The sequence below is a fragment of the Leptopilina boulardi genome, unplaced genomic scaffold (assembly GCF_019393585.1).
Source record: "Leptopilina boulardi isolate dan_hultmark-lab unplaced genomic scaffold, ZJU_Lbou_2.1 LbouV2_325, whole genome shotgun sequence".
In the NCBI taxonomy this organism is placed as follows: domain Eukaryota; kingdom Metazoa; phylum Arthropoda; class Insecta; order Hymenoptera; family Figitidae; genus Leptopilina; species Leptopilina boulardi.
This window is the reverse complement of record NW_026137891.1, coordinates 1,667,555-1,682,336: the sequence shown is the minus strand read 5'-3', so window position 1 is coordinate 1,682,336 and position 14,782 is coordinate 1,667,555. Positions and strand designations below refer to the sequence as shown.

Sequence of the window (14,782 nt, the reverse complement as noted above, 5' to 3'; positions counted from 1 at the left end):
TTCACACTAACCCCAATATTCAATTCAAGAAGCAGTTTCAGTTGCTAGGTAACCATTTAAAAGCGAATTCTAAAAATAAATACTAATAATGAAAAATAATAATAAAAATTGTAGTTTTTACACTTTTTATTGGAATGCAAACAAAAGGCATATTTTTTTTATAGATTACAAGTACTTTGACAATTTTAACTCATTAATCTATAACATAATAAAAATACGTGTTTTTTTTTATACATCATGCCGTGGCATAGGAATATGTTCAAGCGATTTGTAGGCACTGTACCTAAGTACTTCTGTTTAATCTTTCGAAAAAGCAAAAGCACTAAATTCATTGTGAAATATCGGACTATATGTGATTTTCTTTTAATAGCCTCGCATTCATTATTTTTTTTTATCTATCGTTGCAAATTTACAACGTTTTTCAATTTATTGTGAAAAAAAAATTAAATATCAATTGATTTGAATTCTGATTTAGGGATTAATGCATTCTTGAATTTCACTTTTGTGTCTTGTACTTTAGATATTTTTTTTTTTTTTTTTTTTACTGATCTAATGCCACATCATATATTCAATATACGTACAATTTAAGGCGACCCAAATAAAATTAAAGCCTGAGTCTCAAAAATTGACAGATTTTTTTTCTTTTAAATCCACTACAAACAATAACAAACATTGAAAGCCCAGTTTAACATAAAAATAAAATTACACTTTAAAAAAAAAACAAAAATTCTCAACAAGCACACAATTTTAATTTATAACTTACAATTCTTAAATATAGTTTAAAATATTTATACATATTTAAATATTTTTTGTCGAATCAACGATAATTTTTTTATCAGTTAAAACAAAAAAGAGGATTTTTAAAATAAAGCTATCATTTCTTTTGGGTGCACCTTAGTACAACTGTAAAGATCTCTTATACTTCTCCCATATGTCAGAATAAATTGAAAAAAAAAATAATAAACCCTTTTTCCCCTAATTGCAAGAACATTTCAATGAAAAAAAAAGCAAGGTTTTTGAAAATATTTACCATTGCATTTAAATGCTTTTAACGAAAAGTTCAATACAATTTTCTAATAATATTAATACAAAAAAGTTCTTACATATGAGAGAAATAAATCTTGTTAAAAAATATTCTATTTCATTTCTCATGTGAAAAATTACATACATACTTACATACAAGTTAAAAATTTAAAGAATTCTCAACAATCAATGTGTGACAAAAGAACAAAAAAAATTGTAGCGATGAAAGAGAGAAATATTACTTTTTGTACTTACAAAAAACAAAGAAGATAGTTCATGAGAAGAATAAAAAATCAATTAAAGAATTGAGCGCGATGAACTTAATTAATATCGATATTTTTTCTACACTATTAAAATTTAGAATACAAATTGCGCCATCACCATATTTTTTTTTTTTTTTGGGAGAATTAGAATGCTATGATAATTATGTAAGACCGATCTGATATGATTTGTCCTATTTGCTATCCCAAATCTTAATAGAAATTTTTTTCCCCCATTTCTTATTTTTTATAAAACATTATCATCAACAGGCGCATTCTCAACTACATCGGTAGTACTTTGTTCAGCCAATGGTATTACATTCTCTATTGAATTTTGTATAACATCCTTTACATCCTCTTTAATTTCCGTAGTTTCAGACATCCTGTGATTAAAATTTTTTTTTAATTAAAAAAATAAAAATATCTACTTTTAATTTTATTCACTTACCTATTTGTAACAGGATTGGCATTACTATCTGGAGTATTTACAGAATCTACACTTGTTGTTGTTGTTGTTGTTTTCTCAATATTCTCCGTCGTTAAATTAGTTTCTGTTGAATTTATCGTAATTTCATCGCCACTTGCTTTGGGATCATTTAAATTTCCTTCTAAACTAATTTTCTGTACATGAATTGTTTCTTCAGCTAAATTTGGCGTTGGTGTTTGTACTAAATCCGGAAACGTTGCCACAAAAGGTTCCGATTTTTTTTCACTATCGATACTTAATTTTGAATCGAAATTATCAAAATTTGCCCAACCTGTCTCTTCAATTAATTCTGATGATTCAACACCCCAAGGATTAACTTGTGGCAATGCTGAAGCTAAGAAAAAATTTTTAATTAAAATAAATTTCGAAAAAAAAGAAATGCCAAAACTTTAAAAATTATTTTACCATCATTTGAATCTATTTCCATGTCACAGGGACCATCATCCTCTTCTGACCAACACCAATTTTGTTTTTCATTATTTTCGCCAAAATTTATCCGTTTTTCGAAGCAAAGCTGTATTTAAAAAATTAAATTTATTGAAATTGTTTTTTTTTTTAATAAATTAAATTCTATTACCTTGCTAAACATATCTTCTCCTTTGCTGATATCATCATCATTGAGAATAAAATCTATTGTACCCAATTGACCAACTGTATTACTGCTATTAAAAAAAAGAATAATAAAAATCAAAAATTTTTTTTTTTAAATCTTAATTCAACACTTACTGTAAATCTTCATCTCCATCAATGAATTTTTCATCATGAACTGAATATGAAACATAGTGAGATCCTAATAGTTGTCCCTGATAATTAGAATATACCTGAGATTGTAAAAAATACTCTTATATTTGAAAAAAAATATTCGAAAAAAGTTAAATAAACACATTTCTTTTTTACAAACCTGTTGTGCATAAACTTCTTGTGAATAAGCGTAAACGTCAGATTTTTCTGCAGACTCCGACATATATACCTGTGCAGGTCCACCCTAAAAAATTAAATGGTAAAAAAAAAATTGAAGAATACCGTTAATTTTTTTTCAAACTTACCAACATTATTCGTTGAATTTTATTTATTTCACTCAATTGTTCAGCAACAAAAGTTTCCCATTGATTGAATGTTTCTTCAGGCAATTTTGTCTTGAGAAAATCATTGAAAGACTCATTTTTTTTACATTGTTCCACTATATGATTTTCAAGTTCAATCAAATGACCCATATAGGCGTGTTTAACACTTGATTTTTCATTTCTAAAAGATGAATTACATAAAATTAAAATTAAAAAAAAAAAATAATCCCATAACAATTTTTTAAAAATAGACAATAACTTTGAGTGAAATATAATCGAATATAACTCACTTTTTGTCCCCATTTTCCTTCCAGCATTCCATTATTCGTTCCAATAACTTACACTTTATAAATACCTGAAACAAACATTTTTGTTTTTAAATACAATATTAGATCAAATTTAATTTTGTTTATAATTTTTTATTAAGAGTTTTAAAGAACAATTCAGAATTATAGAAAAAATTCAATCAACTTACATTTTCCAAAATAAGCTCATTAATTTCAGGATTAAACCAATTTATTGCAACTTGATAAAATTGTTGTACTTGTGTGTGTAAGAAATTATTAAAAGAATATTTGAAAAAAAGATCAAGAAGTATTTGGAATGTTCCAAGTTCCATTAATTTTTCAATTGTTGGAAAATTGCTAACTGTTTTTTCAATTAATTTTTCTGTTGATATTAGAGCGACAAATAATTTAATAACATGAAGACGAGTATTTCCAAGTGGAACTTCCAATAATCCAACAGTTGTATCTACAGGTGGTTTCTATAATAAAAAAAGGAAATTCAATAATTATAACGCTTTCTAAAAATGGGATCTAAAAAAGCAAAAAATTAGAAAAATTTTGAAATAAAAATAGTAAAAATAATTTCTTTGATACTTACGTAAGGAGGTTCCAATAAAAGTTTATTAAGCTCTTCGAGAAATGGTATCGTGGCATTTATAATTTTCTGACATTGTTCATCGCTAACGATATCATCAGAACCACTTGAACCACGATCAGCGTCTGAAGAACCACTTTAAAAAGAAAAATATTTTTAAAATTCTAAATATTTAAATAAATTTCAATTTGTAATATTTCTAAAATACCATTTTGTTTTTTGTGTCAAAAGAGTTAGAAGTATTTGAATTCCGCCAATAATACTGCTCTCTATTTTTTCTCCATTTAAAATAGTCTTCAAAATAAGTTCAACTGTTTCTACTCTGTAAAAATTAAATCAAATTTAATATATTATTTTTAATTTAATTTGGAAAAAAAAAATAACTTACGATTCTAATCTTTGAAGAATGGGATCTGGTTCGGAGCGTTCAGTTAAATTATGTTTGTACTCCCTTCCTTCTGTAATCATATCACAGATTAATTGAGATGCGTTTGAATGTTTTTTCGAACCTAATTCAGGAGAAAGAAGTCCAATTAAACGTTGCACCAATTCTTGATCATCTAACCACTGTAATAAATTTTTTATTTTTGTTTAATTTGTTTTTAATAAATAATTAATAGAAAAATAAAATCTTACAGTTAATATATTTTGTCGCATATCACTTCCTTCGACCTGAGTTACAAGTTTCAATAGTAAGTCCATAATTGCTGATGTTTCTAAATGATGTAAAAGTTGTTCTACGCAACGTTGACGACTTTTTATAAATTCTAAGAACTGTAAACAGGTGAATTGATAGGAATACCAATTCTGTAAAGATAAATGAAAAATAGGAAAAAATTCACAAAGAAAACAGAGAAATAGTTATATTTTCAATTCAATACCTGATCACTTGCTCTTGCTACTAACACACCAATTGTTCTACTGAAAAATGAAGCTAGTAGAGGATTTAAAGGCTCTTCTGTGTCTATAAAGGAATATAGTTTCGTTAAAAGATCTTCATCACCTGTAATTAAAATTCATTATTTAATTATTGTTTCAATTTTGTTTACTAATTTATTTACTTTCAATTTTAATTCGATTTAAAGAAATTAAGATTTTATTAAAGCAAAAAACAAATAAAATTACCTGCTAATTTCTCATTTACTGATGGTAAATCACAAGTGAGAAGTTCACAAGCAACATTCGGATATTTATAACGTCTACGTTCTTCTAAATCAAGTGGAGGCTCCTTTGTTGTTAACGTAACCAATTCTTTCATTATATCTGGTCTTGTTATACTAGAAAATAAAAGAATTAATAAATTAAATTTAAAAAAATTAATTCGTAAAGAAAAATTATACTTACAATTCAATTAGCTTTTTATTTTGACTTTTACATTCTTGTAGAATATCATCTATATCCATTAATTCATACAAGGTAAAATCCTATAAATTTAAATTAATTAACATTGATTTATCAATTTTTCACTTACATAAGAATGTGTGGGAAAAACATTTTATAAATCATTCTCATGAAAATAAATAAAAGTACCTAACCTATTTCAAAATAATTCAAAAGCAATTTTTAATTGTAAATTAAAAATTATACTATATTTTCAAAAAGTTAACTTTAATATTCCACATTATCTATTTAATAATACAAAATTTGCAATTGTCAATAAAGAAAAATTTAAATAAAAAAAAATACAATATTCTAAAATGTCTTTTCTTTGGAGACAAAAGGTTGTAAATTTGCAATAGTGTATATATTTTTTTTCTCCCAGAAGAGAAAGTAGGGTTATGAGAAATCAATTTCTTTTTTTTTTTTAAATTACCTGTTTACTTAACAAAGCCTCAACTTGAGGAGATGACACATATGAATTCGCCCAAAACATATTGAATTTGTAATTACAATATAACTACATTAACGTGCGAAACCTTTTGTTGTTTTGTAACAAGGATATGAGTTGCACTTCAAAGGGTCACAGAATTGGAGTTTGAAACGCACTATAATAAAAGTGGTATAACAAAAGCTTATTAGCCCAATAAAAAATCAAAAATATAACGTCAATTAATGAAAATAATAGATTTTTTTAAAAAAAAAAAATATTTACTCCATAAAGTATTATGCTCTCCAAAAACGTCACTTTTTTTTATACACGCAAATATACAGACAAGAAAATAAAACGTCCTGATGCTTGTTCCAATTCATTCCAATTGAATAACTTCAGACGATTCTTAATACCAACATATAAAACATTAAAAATTTCATCGATTTTATAATGTTTCCACATTAAACTAATAGATGGCGAATATTTTCACTTTATCTAAAGATGGTAAGTTTTTTTTTAAAATTTATTTAGATGTTTATTAATTGATTTTAAAGTAAAAACAATGTTTTATTTTAAAGTATTTATATACTTATTTTCTATTAATGTTAAAATATTCACAAAATTTGTTGATTTTGAATTTCAAAAATTGGCGGCAGTGATGATTGGCAGCACTGCAACGACGTCAACTTCAACATAACCTCACTTTTTCTGTTTTGTTATAAATGTCATCAAAACACGTGTTTTTTTTGTAAATTGAAAGAGAAAATATGAATAAAACCGAAGTTACCAATTTTCAAGATTTAAAATTAAATCAATGGCTCGCTGATCAGTGTAAAACAATAGGTGTGAAAAAACCAACACCTATTCAAACAAATTGTATTCCAGAAATATTGTCTGGAAAAGATTGTATCGGTTGTGCAAAAACTGGCAGTGGAAAAACACTTGCATTTGCATTGCCAATTTTACAAAAATTATGTGAAGATCCTTATGGAATATTTGCACTTATATTAACACCTACAAGAGAATTAGCCTTTCAGGTATAAACATTTTTGTATAATTATAATTAAATCATTAAAAGTTAATAAGTTCCTTTAAAGCATCTCCTTAAATTAATTTTTTAAATAATTAAATTTAAATTATAGATCGCTGATCAATTTGCCGTGATTGGAAAGCCAATTAATTTAAGAAAATGTGTTATTGTCGGTGGAATGGATATGGTTGTTCAGGGTCTTGAATTAGCGAAACGACCACATATTGTGGTGGCAACGCCAGGTCGTCTTGCTGATCATTTAGAAAGTTGTGATACATTTTCATTGCAAAAAGTAAAATTTGTTGTTCTCGATGAAGCCGATAGACTTCTTAGCGGTCATTTTGATGAACAATTACAAACAATTTTTAACGCCTTACCAAAAAAGAGGCAGAATCTTCTTTTTAGTGCCACTATGACTGATACTCTTGAAAAAGTCAAACAAATGACAGCAAACGATGTAAATTTTTGATTTTTAATAATATATATATTATCTTTGGAAAATTTTTTTGTTATACTTAGAAATTATTTTTTAAGGTCTTTTTGTTCGAGGCTCAAGATGATACTGGAATAGCGACTGTAAAGGAATTAAAACAACACTTTGTCCTCTGTCCTGTTAATGTTAGAGATGCTTTTTTAGTTGAAGTCATTAAAACCTATAGAGAAACATGTAAAAGTGGATCTATTATGATTTTCGCCGACACTTGCAAGTATGTTTTTTTAATTTTTTTAAATTTTAATTCATTTACTTAAAATTAATTTTATAAAAAAAGTTTCGTTTTTTTTTCAAAAATAGAAATTGTCAACTACTATCAATGACTTTAAATGAAGTTGGATTTGAAAATGTCGCTCTACATGCAATGATAAAACAAAGAGAACGTCTTGAAGCTTTACATAAATTTAAAGCTGATCAAGTGAAAATTTTAATAGCCACTGATGTGGCAGCAAGAGGTTTAGACATTCCCATTGTGCAAATGGTTTTAAATCACACGATACCTAATATTCCTAAAGAATATGTTCACCGTGTAGGTAGAACTGCAAGAGCCGGTCGTGATGGTATGGCTATTAGTTTAGTAACACCACACGATTTAAAATTACTTCAAGCGATAGAAGATACAATAGGCACTAAATTAACAGAATATGAAGTAGACGGTAAATATTTTCGTTTTTTTTTCTTCAAATTTTTTTCTAAATTAATATTAAATTTGATTTTTATTACAGACAAGGAAATCGTAACGATTTTCACACAGATTTCAGTGACTAAACGAGAAGCAGAAATGAAGCTCGATGAAACTGATTTTTTTGAAAAGAAAATGATAAATAAGAGGAAAAAATTAATTTTAGCCGGAATGGATCCAGACGAAGTGGAAGAATTTCTTGAGAATCGATTTAAACACAAGAGAATGAAAAAAAGAAAAATTAAATCTGATGTAGAGCAGATAAAAGAAGAAAAAGAAAAGAAAGAAGAAAGTGACGATGAAAACGAAAAAATAAATGATTTAACAACAAAGGTAAAATCTCCAATTCAAAAAGAAATTAACAAAAAAGATAAAACACGACAAATTGAAAGTAAATCCAAAATTTTAATGAAGAAATCAATAACTAAAGGTAAGAATAAAAAAGATTCTGATATCAGTTTAGTGAAAAAACGAAAAAAATTAAAAAAATAAAAGAGTACTATTAACTGTAAATAAGAACGGAATATTTCCGTTAATTTAAATTTTAATTAATAAACAATAGTGTAGAAAAAAAACTTGTTTATTGTTGACAAATTTTTAGATTTTAAGTTCAAGTTCTAAAAATTTTTAGAATCATTTCTATATTATAAATATCTCAGTGATTTTCTTCAACACTGAGTGTTTATAGAATTAATTTTTCTACCACAATTCATTGTTATAAAAAATTTACGATAAACACTATTTTTATACATAATTAATATAAAATTTACCTCAACATTCGAAAAGGTAATATGATAAAAAGATTAATGTAAAATTTTTTTTTTTTTGTCTTAATTTTTTACTAATTAACATTTCAAAAAATATAAAGAAAATTATATAAAAATTTTAGTGAATAATTTGATTATTCCCTTCAAAATAGAATAGAAATAATTTCTTTTTCAATATAAATTTTTCCAAATAATACTTGTAAGGTTTCGAGACATACTATATATTTTAATATAGTAAGAAGGCAAATTTCCACAATTTTTCAAAAAAACCGAAAAAAGGTGGTTAAACTAGAGAAGGCAATTTGCAATTTCTTGCTGATTTTTTTTTTTTTTTGTCACAGCCTAAAATTAACAGGCTGTTTATTCTGTGGCTTAAAAGCAAAATCTTTTTTTTCCTTCGAAATTTATAATTTGTTGCTTTTAATATTTTTCTTTTTCCAAAATTGACTGACAATTTTTTACCAATTAAACTGCTTTTAAGTCACAGATTTGTACTAGTGTCTTTTGATGATTTATAAACTGATTTTTCATTTTTTGAGTGATATTAAAGTCGCGTTTTAACTTTTTCCACATCCTGTATCATTTGTAGCATATCCATAAATGCATACAATTCCGCAATATATTCCTTTGGATATTTTTGAAAATGTCCAACATGTGGAGAATCTTCGAATATTTTTACGTACGTCTGCAAAAAAAAACAAAGAGGATAAATTCATATAAAAAAGAATTAAAAACAAATTTTTCTCTATTTTTTTTTAAACTGACCTTTATTCCAAGTGAATCCCAACTGTCTCGTACTCTCATATTACTTTTAACAGCTCCAATTGTATCTGTTTTACTTAAAAGAAATAATGCTGGCGAATGTACAATATTCGTGTGAAAAAGTTGACTAGAACGAACATAATATTGCGTTGCTTGCTTATGAAAAGCTTTCAAATGATATCTGTAATTTTTGAAATTTTATTAGAAAATTAATCGAATAATTTTTTTTTTTTCTAAAAAAGAAAACTTACTCCATGTATTTTTTAAACATATTTTGCATTACGTCATTATTAGGGAAAACTGCAGGCGGTACTCCAATTGTAATTTCAGTAATATCAACAGCACTATCCCAAACTTGACCTACAATTCTTTCTATAATATGATCATATCGTTTTCTATCTTTGTGTATAAAATCACAAACTTCACCCCACATATAACCGCCAATAGAAAAGCCGTGTAGCATTATTTGTTGATAATTTTTATTTTGATCCATAAATTCCAAAAGTTCAGCAGCTACTTTCTAAAAAAATTTTCAAATTATTAAATAATTTTTTTTTTTTTTAAATAAAAATATAAACTTACTCTAGTTCCATTGGCAGGCCACATTAGTTGCCATGGACTGACAGTGACAGTAACAACATCAAAACCTTGTTCCATGTAGAAATTTGCATATTTCATAACGTGTTTACGTTGAGCTAATAGCCAACATAGTAAAATTAATAGTGGTCGATCTTCGGAAACAATAGAATCTTGTTTATTAAATTTATTAGTTTGAATTGAAGTTTCTTTTGTTATAAGTTCAATATTTTTTGTAATTCGATGAGTTGATACAAATCTACTGGCTATTAGTCTCAGCATCTAAAAAAAAAAAATTATCAATTACTTTTAATTAACAAACATATATGAATTAAATAAAAATAAAATTACCATATTTTGCTGATGTTTGGAAATGGAAACTGTATATTGAGAGAGTCTATTAGTTGTTAATCTTGAGAGAGCCATTCTTGTTAGTGCCATTTTTATTTACTAAAAATTCTGCGCACAAAACGATCTAAAATCTAAAAAAAAATTAATTTTTTTTATATATTTACAAAAATTTAGTTTAAATTTACAATTAATTATTTATAAATTGTTTACTAAAACTAATCGAAACAACATTTTTACACTTTATCTATTATAAAGTAAACTGTTTATCTGTTAAAATAAAATAGTTTTTATCAGTTAATATTATAGACCTGCTGCCAAAGTGGGAGTCTTAAAACATGATAAAAAAAAAATAATAGAAAAAATGCAAATATACAAAATATAAAAATTTACGTTAATTAAAATTAAAATTAAAACAAAAATTCATTGTATTTGAATAATAATTATATTTTTAATGTGATTCATTTTTAATTTGAAAAATGTTCAAAGAAGAAAGGGAGCTTCATTAATTTATATTTCAATGTCCGAAGCCTCAAGTCCTAACATTCACTGATCACGTGATCCTAATTCCAAAGATCATTGTCTCTGAATTTATTTAAAACAAAATAATATATTTTATTAATAATTTATTAATTATTATTAATGGCAATCTTTAGCGTTTCAGAGAAATTTAAAATTATTCTTAATCAGTAAATGTAATAAAATCAAATAATTTCTTAATTAAACTTTTTAATTTATTGTAATTATAACAATTATTAAAAAAATTAATTATCTTCCACTTTTGTTTTTTTATTAAACATAATAATAATAAAAAGATTATTATTAAAAATGCCAAACATTATATTAAACAATTATTTTGAATTACAAATTTCAATAAATATTATTTATGATTTACATATGAAAGTTTGGTTATGTTATGAAATTATTAATTACAATTTCTTGTAAATGAAAATTCAAGTCTTGAATTTTAAATTTATATCATGAAATGTACTCTATTTGCTTTCTTTATTTGCAAGCGATGTTATTCACCTCACTAAAAAAAAAAAAAAAACAGCAAATCTCCATATTAAAAAAAAGAAAAGACTTTTACTCATGAAAATATTTTACACGTAAAATATATAATAAAATACACTTTTGATATAAGTATTTAGAAAGTAAAATCACTGCCGTTTAACATAACAATAGAAAGAAAACATATATATGTTTCCTTTTTATATAAATACACAACACAATAGTTTGCATATGACATTGAAATCAACTCTTAAAATAATTTTATATTAGTATAATGAGAACAAGAACCTTTTTATTATTACCGTTAATATGCAAGTGAATGTAAATGATGACTAAAAAAAAAAAATTAAATTATGTTTTGTCAGCAAAATTATTCTGCTCTGGGAGCTTGAGTTGGTTCGAGTTTTAACTCAAGACTGAAGTGACAGATCATGGCGCCAAGCATGCGTATACTATTACATATTATGTATATATGTGTATACATATAAGCAATATATATAAATTTAAAAATAACATTTTGATAATTAAACAAAAAATATTTGAAAAAAAAAGTTATAAAAATATAAATAAAATTAAACAAAAACTCACATAACCTCTCTTTTTTGTTTTTTTTTTTTGTTTATAAAAATAATTTTTAATAAATAATTTATATTATTTATTGTTTTTATAATAAATAAAAATTAATACCTGTATATGATGAGATAATACTATTAAGAAAATTATTCATTTGAATAAACATGAAGGAAGATATGAATAACTTCAATATAATTATTCCAATAAGTGATTTTTAAAGTCACGTTTCACGTGAGTCAAACATAAATTATTTAAAATGATGTAAATATTTGAAAAAAAAGTTATTATTTTTTTTAAAAGAAATTTTTTAAAATTACATTTTTAATAAGAAGAGTGAAGAAAGAGTTTAAATATTTTATTTATTTTTATAAACACCAATCATCAATTGGAAAATAATTCAAAAATTAACCAATTAAAATGGAGAACAGTGTTTTTTAAAATTTAAATGCCGTTACGATTTAGTTCAAATTCTTCCCGCTAGGATAAATTTTCTCTGAAGCTGTCAAATTTTTCAGAATTAAAAACTATTAATTTTATATAATTTTATATGAAAATTATAATTACACATTATTATTAAAAGGTAAAAATTTAATTCTTATCTATTTATACTAATTGTTATAAATTTAAAATTTATACTTATCGTGAAAAATAAATTTATATCATTTATATCTTCCGATTTCAATTCTAACCTAAAAGTTGGCATTTTTTTGTATATGTAAACATTGTTTCATAATATAATTATAATTTTTAATTTTCTTTCAGATTAAAAATGAATTTAAACACAACATCAACTGATAATAAACGAAAGGAATCAAATGCTTTAAAAGCTTGTAAAGAAATATTAAATGAACTTCTTTCCGAGAAACACATTGATTATGCTTGGCCTTTCTATCAAACATTTAGTAAAGAACTTACAGATGTAATTGAAAAAAATCACGGTTCAATTGAAAATCCAATGAATTTTCAAATAATTAAATTGAAAATGGAAAATCGTGAATATAAAGCAGCTTATGAATTTGCCACTGATATTCGTCTTATGTGTTCAAATTGTTCAAATTTGGAATTTTTACCTTCATTAGTTACTATGTCGAAGAAATTACATCAAGTTTTTGAAAAATTGTATGCAAATATAATTGATGATTCAAGAAGAAATCTTTCTAAACAAATTGCCGATTTACTTGTTGTAAGTAAAAAAACTCTCATTGCTTGTTCTTTAAATCGACAAAAATTGGAGCAAACAGTTTGTTATAAATTGAACAATAATTTTTCTCAAAATAATAATCAATCAAGTGATAGTGATTCAGATTCTATTAGTTCTTCTGAAAATATAGACGTTTACTAATGTGAATTATTTTCAAAATGTATTTTCATACCTGAATTAGTTAATTAATTGTTCGACTGAATTTTGTTATTTATTAATTATCTAAGAAATATGGGTATGAAAATAAGATTTTATATTTTTCTACCTTGCTGATATATTTTTTTTTTCATAATATACAGTAATTATACGACTATTTTTAAGTTTACATTTTATGTACTTAAAAAACATTTAAATTTTCCTAACATTGAATTGTAATATTTTTCAATAAATTGTTTCTTTAAAATAATTATCGTTTTCTGATTTGGAGAAAAACTGAAAGATAAAATAAAATTTTCAAAATACAAGAAGAAATTAAATTATTTAAAATAATTTTTAAGTGCAATATAAGAAAAATTGAATATTTAATAATAAAACAAAAAATAAAATATTTAATGACATTGTTAATAAGAAAATAAAAAATTTTTTTTTGTGAATATGAAAAAATTAAATAATAAGTAAGCACAGTCGAGTTGCAGGCTATTCATTTATAATTCTGCAACAGACATAAGAACAGTAAAGAATCACTAATGACAAATAATTGATCGTAGATCGTCTGCGTGTCACGCATGGTCACGAATGAACGAGTACAGTCTTTTTAGTACAGTTCAAATTCAATAAAACAAATTTTATCGAAATATTTTACTTCAATTACAATTTTTATTAGTGTCAAGAAATTATATTTTTTTGAAACCAAATTTTATTTTCATTTTCCTAATTATTATTATTAATTGTAATTAATCTTCATAATTTTGTATGATAGAATAATTTTCTAATTAAAATTATTTATATATTTTTTATATTAATCAAAATTTTATAAAAGGCAAATAAAGAATTCAAATGAAAAAATTTATTTAACGAAACTTTTTTCTCATAATTAGTATATGCTAGAAATTCCAAGCTATATTCTTTTTTTTTTTTAGAAAATACAAAATTATTGCTATCGTTCGTCACGCAAGACTTGACCTCCTTTTTATTATATTCTTCAATGATAATATATATTTATAATATATTTTTGTTATAATTTAGATTCAATGCTCAATTTGAAATAATTTTAAGTACAGATGGAATGAAGCTACTCATTACGCAATAATTTAAAGCTTCCATCAGATGCAATGAATGAAATTCAATTTCTAATTGCATAATTTTCTGCATTATTAATTAGAGAACGATTTATTATCAAAAAAAAAGAAAATTATTTGTGCTTTATTTAAGGTTGATTAATGTAAAAAAAAGAATAATAATATTGAAAAAACAATATTAAAAGTAAAATAAAAATACTTACCGGAAAATAACACTACTGTAGAGCATAATGAAAAAAAAATTAACTATAATTAATAATTTAATAATTATTTTTAAAAGAAGATGTATGTTTAAAAAAAAGCACTCACTATTCAATATACTTCAATTACTGTCGTTACTGTCGTTTGAGTGGCTGAGATAAAACTCAAACGGAAGAAGTATTCTGAAGCCCCTCTCTTTTTCTTTTATGAATTTTGATGAGGATCCCCTATTCTCTTCCTCTGTCTCCCTTCGTCTACAACCGGAAGAAATCATTAATTAGATTCAAATTTAATTGACAAACGTAAATAAATAAGCAATCACAGGTCAAAATTTAAATTAAACTTGCAAAATTTCTGAATTTTTCAATTCTTTC

General features: G+C 24.4%; 3 protein-coding genes across 5 annotated transcripts; 1 reads left to right on the top strand and 2 right to left on the bottom strand.

Moving 5' to 3' along the window:
- Window positions 1-108: 108 nt before the first annotated feature.
- LOC127284780 (serine/threonine-protein phosphatase 6 regulatory subunit 3) lies at window positions 109-5,931 on the bottom strand. 2 transcript variants are annotated; one of them, XM_051310441.1, is made up of 18 exons: window positions 5,809-5,931; window positions 5,530-5,701; window positions 5,061-5,140; window positions 4,842-4,993; window positions 4,598-4,719; window positions 4,353-4,523; window positions 4,105-4,283; window positions 3,925-4,038; window positions 3,720-3,852; window positions 3,310-3,600; window positions 3,125-3,189; window positions 2,817-3,015; window positions 2,672-2,755; window positions 2,497-2,591; window positions 2,348-2,432; window positions 2,176-2,284; window positions 1,732-2,104; window positions 109-1,666 (listed from the first exon to the last, which is right to left on the bottom strand). In XM_051310441.1, exons 2-18 carry the CDS (start codon window positions 5,587-5,589, stop codon window positions 1,531-1,533), a joined length of 2,448 nt encoding a protein of 815 aa, XP_051166398.1. In that variant the 5' UTR covers window positions 5,590-5,701; window positions 5,809-5,931; the 3' UTR covers window positions 109-1,530. The 2 variants fall into 2 exon arrangements, with proteins under 2 accessions (XP_051166398.1, XP_051166399.1); XM_051310442.1 differs by having other exon boundaries at window positions 2,348-2,429.
- A 293-nt stretch (window positions 5,932-6,224) lies between these two features.
- LOC127284761 (probable ATP-dependent RNA helicase DDX49) lies at window positions 6,225-13,375 on the top strand. 2 transcript variants are annotated; one of them, XM_051310413.1, is made up of 6 exons: window positions 6,225-6,563; window positions 6,669-7,013; window positions 7,091-7,263; window positions 7,350-7,705; window positions 7,775-8,161; window positions 12,531-13,375. In XM_051310413.1, exons 1-6 carry the CDS (start codon window positions 6,294-6,296, stop codon window positions 12,533-12,535), a joined length of 1,536 nt encoding a protein of 511 aa, XP_051166370.1. In that variant the 5' UTR covers window positions 6,225-6,293; the 3' UTR covers window positions 12,536-13,375. The 2 variants fall into 2 exon arrangements, with proteins under 2 accessions (XP_051166370.1, XP_051166369.1); XM_051310412.1 differs by lacking the exon at window positions 12,531-13,375 and having other exon boundaries at window positions 7,775-8,831.
- Window positions 8,704-11,647, bottom strand: LOC127284773 (transmembrane protein 53). Its single transcript, XM_051310430.1, has 6 exons — window positions 11,498-11,647; window positions 10,188-10,318; window positions 9,843-10,118; window positions 9,512-9,780; window positions 9,264-9,441; window positions 8,704-9,183 (listed from the first exon to the last, which is right to left on the bottom strand). The coding sequence occupies exons 2-6, from the start codon at window positions 10,275-10,277 to the stop codon at window positions 9,043-9,045; spliced, it is 954 nt and encodes a 317-aa protein (XP_051166387.1). The 5' UTR covers window positions 10,278-10,318; window positions 11,498-11,647; the 3' UTR covers window positions 8,704-9,042.
- Window positions 13,376-14,782: the final 1,407 nt, after the last annotated feature.

Excerpts from the sequence above, each read along its gene's own strand:
- LOC127284780 (XM_051310441.1), bottom strand. The coding sequence starts at position 5,589 with ATGTTTTGGGCGAATTCATATGTGTCATCTCCTCAAGTTGAGGCTTTG. Across the intron at positions 5,141-5,529 it reads AGGCTTTGTTAAGTAAACAG|GATTTTACCTTGTATGAATT; the intron begins GTAATTTAAAAA and ends TTAAATTTATAG. Across the intron at positions 2,756-2,816 it reads AAATTCAACGAATAATGTTG|GGTGGACCTGCACAGGTATA; the intron begins GTAAGTTTGAAA and ends TTAATTTTTTAG.
- LOC127284761 (XM_051310412.1), top strand. The coding sequence starts at position 6,294 with ATGAATAAAACCGAAGTTACCAATTTTCAAGATTTAAAATTAAATCAA. Across the intron at positions 6,564-6,668 it reads CAAGAGAATTAGCCTTTCAG|ATCGCTGATCAATTTGCCGT; the intron begins GTATAAACATTT and ends TTTAAATTATAG. Across the intron at positions 7,014-7,090 it reads AACAAATGACAGCAAACGAT|GTCTTTTTGTTCGAGGCTCA; the intron begins GTAAATTTTTGA and ends TTATTTTTTAAG.
- LOC127284773 (XM_051310430.1), bottom strand. The coding sequence starts at position 10,277 with ATGGCACTAACAAGAATGGCTCTCTCAAGATTAACAACTAATAGACTC. Across the intron at positions 10,119-10,187 it reads CCAAACATCAGCAAAATATG|ATGCTGAGACTAATAGCCAG; the intron begins GTAATTTTATTT and ends TTTTTTTTTTAG. Across the intron at positions 9,781-9,842 it reads GGCCTGCCAATGGAACTAGA|AAAGTAGCTGCTGAACTTTT; the intron begins GTAAGTTTATAT and ends AAATTTTTTTAG.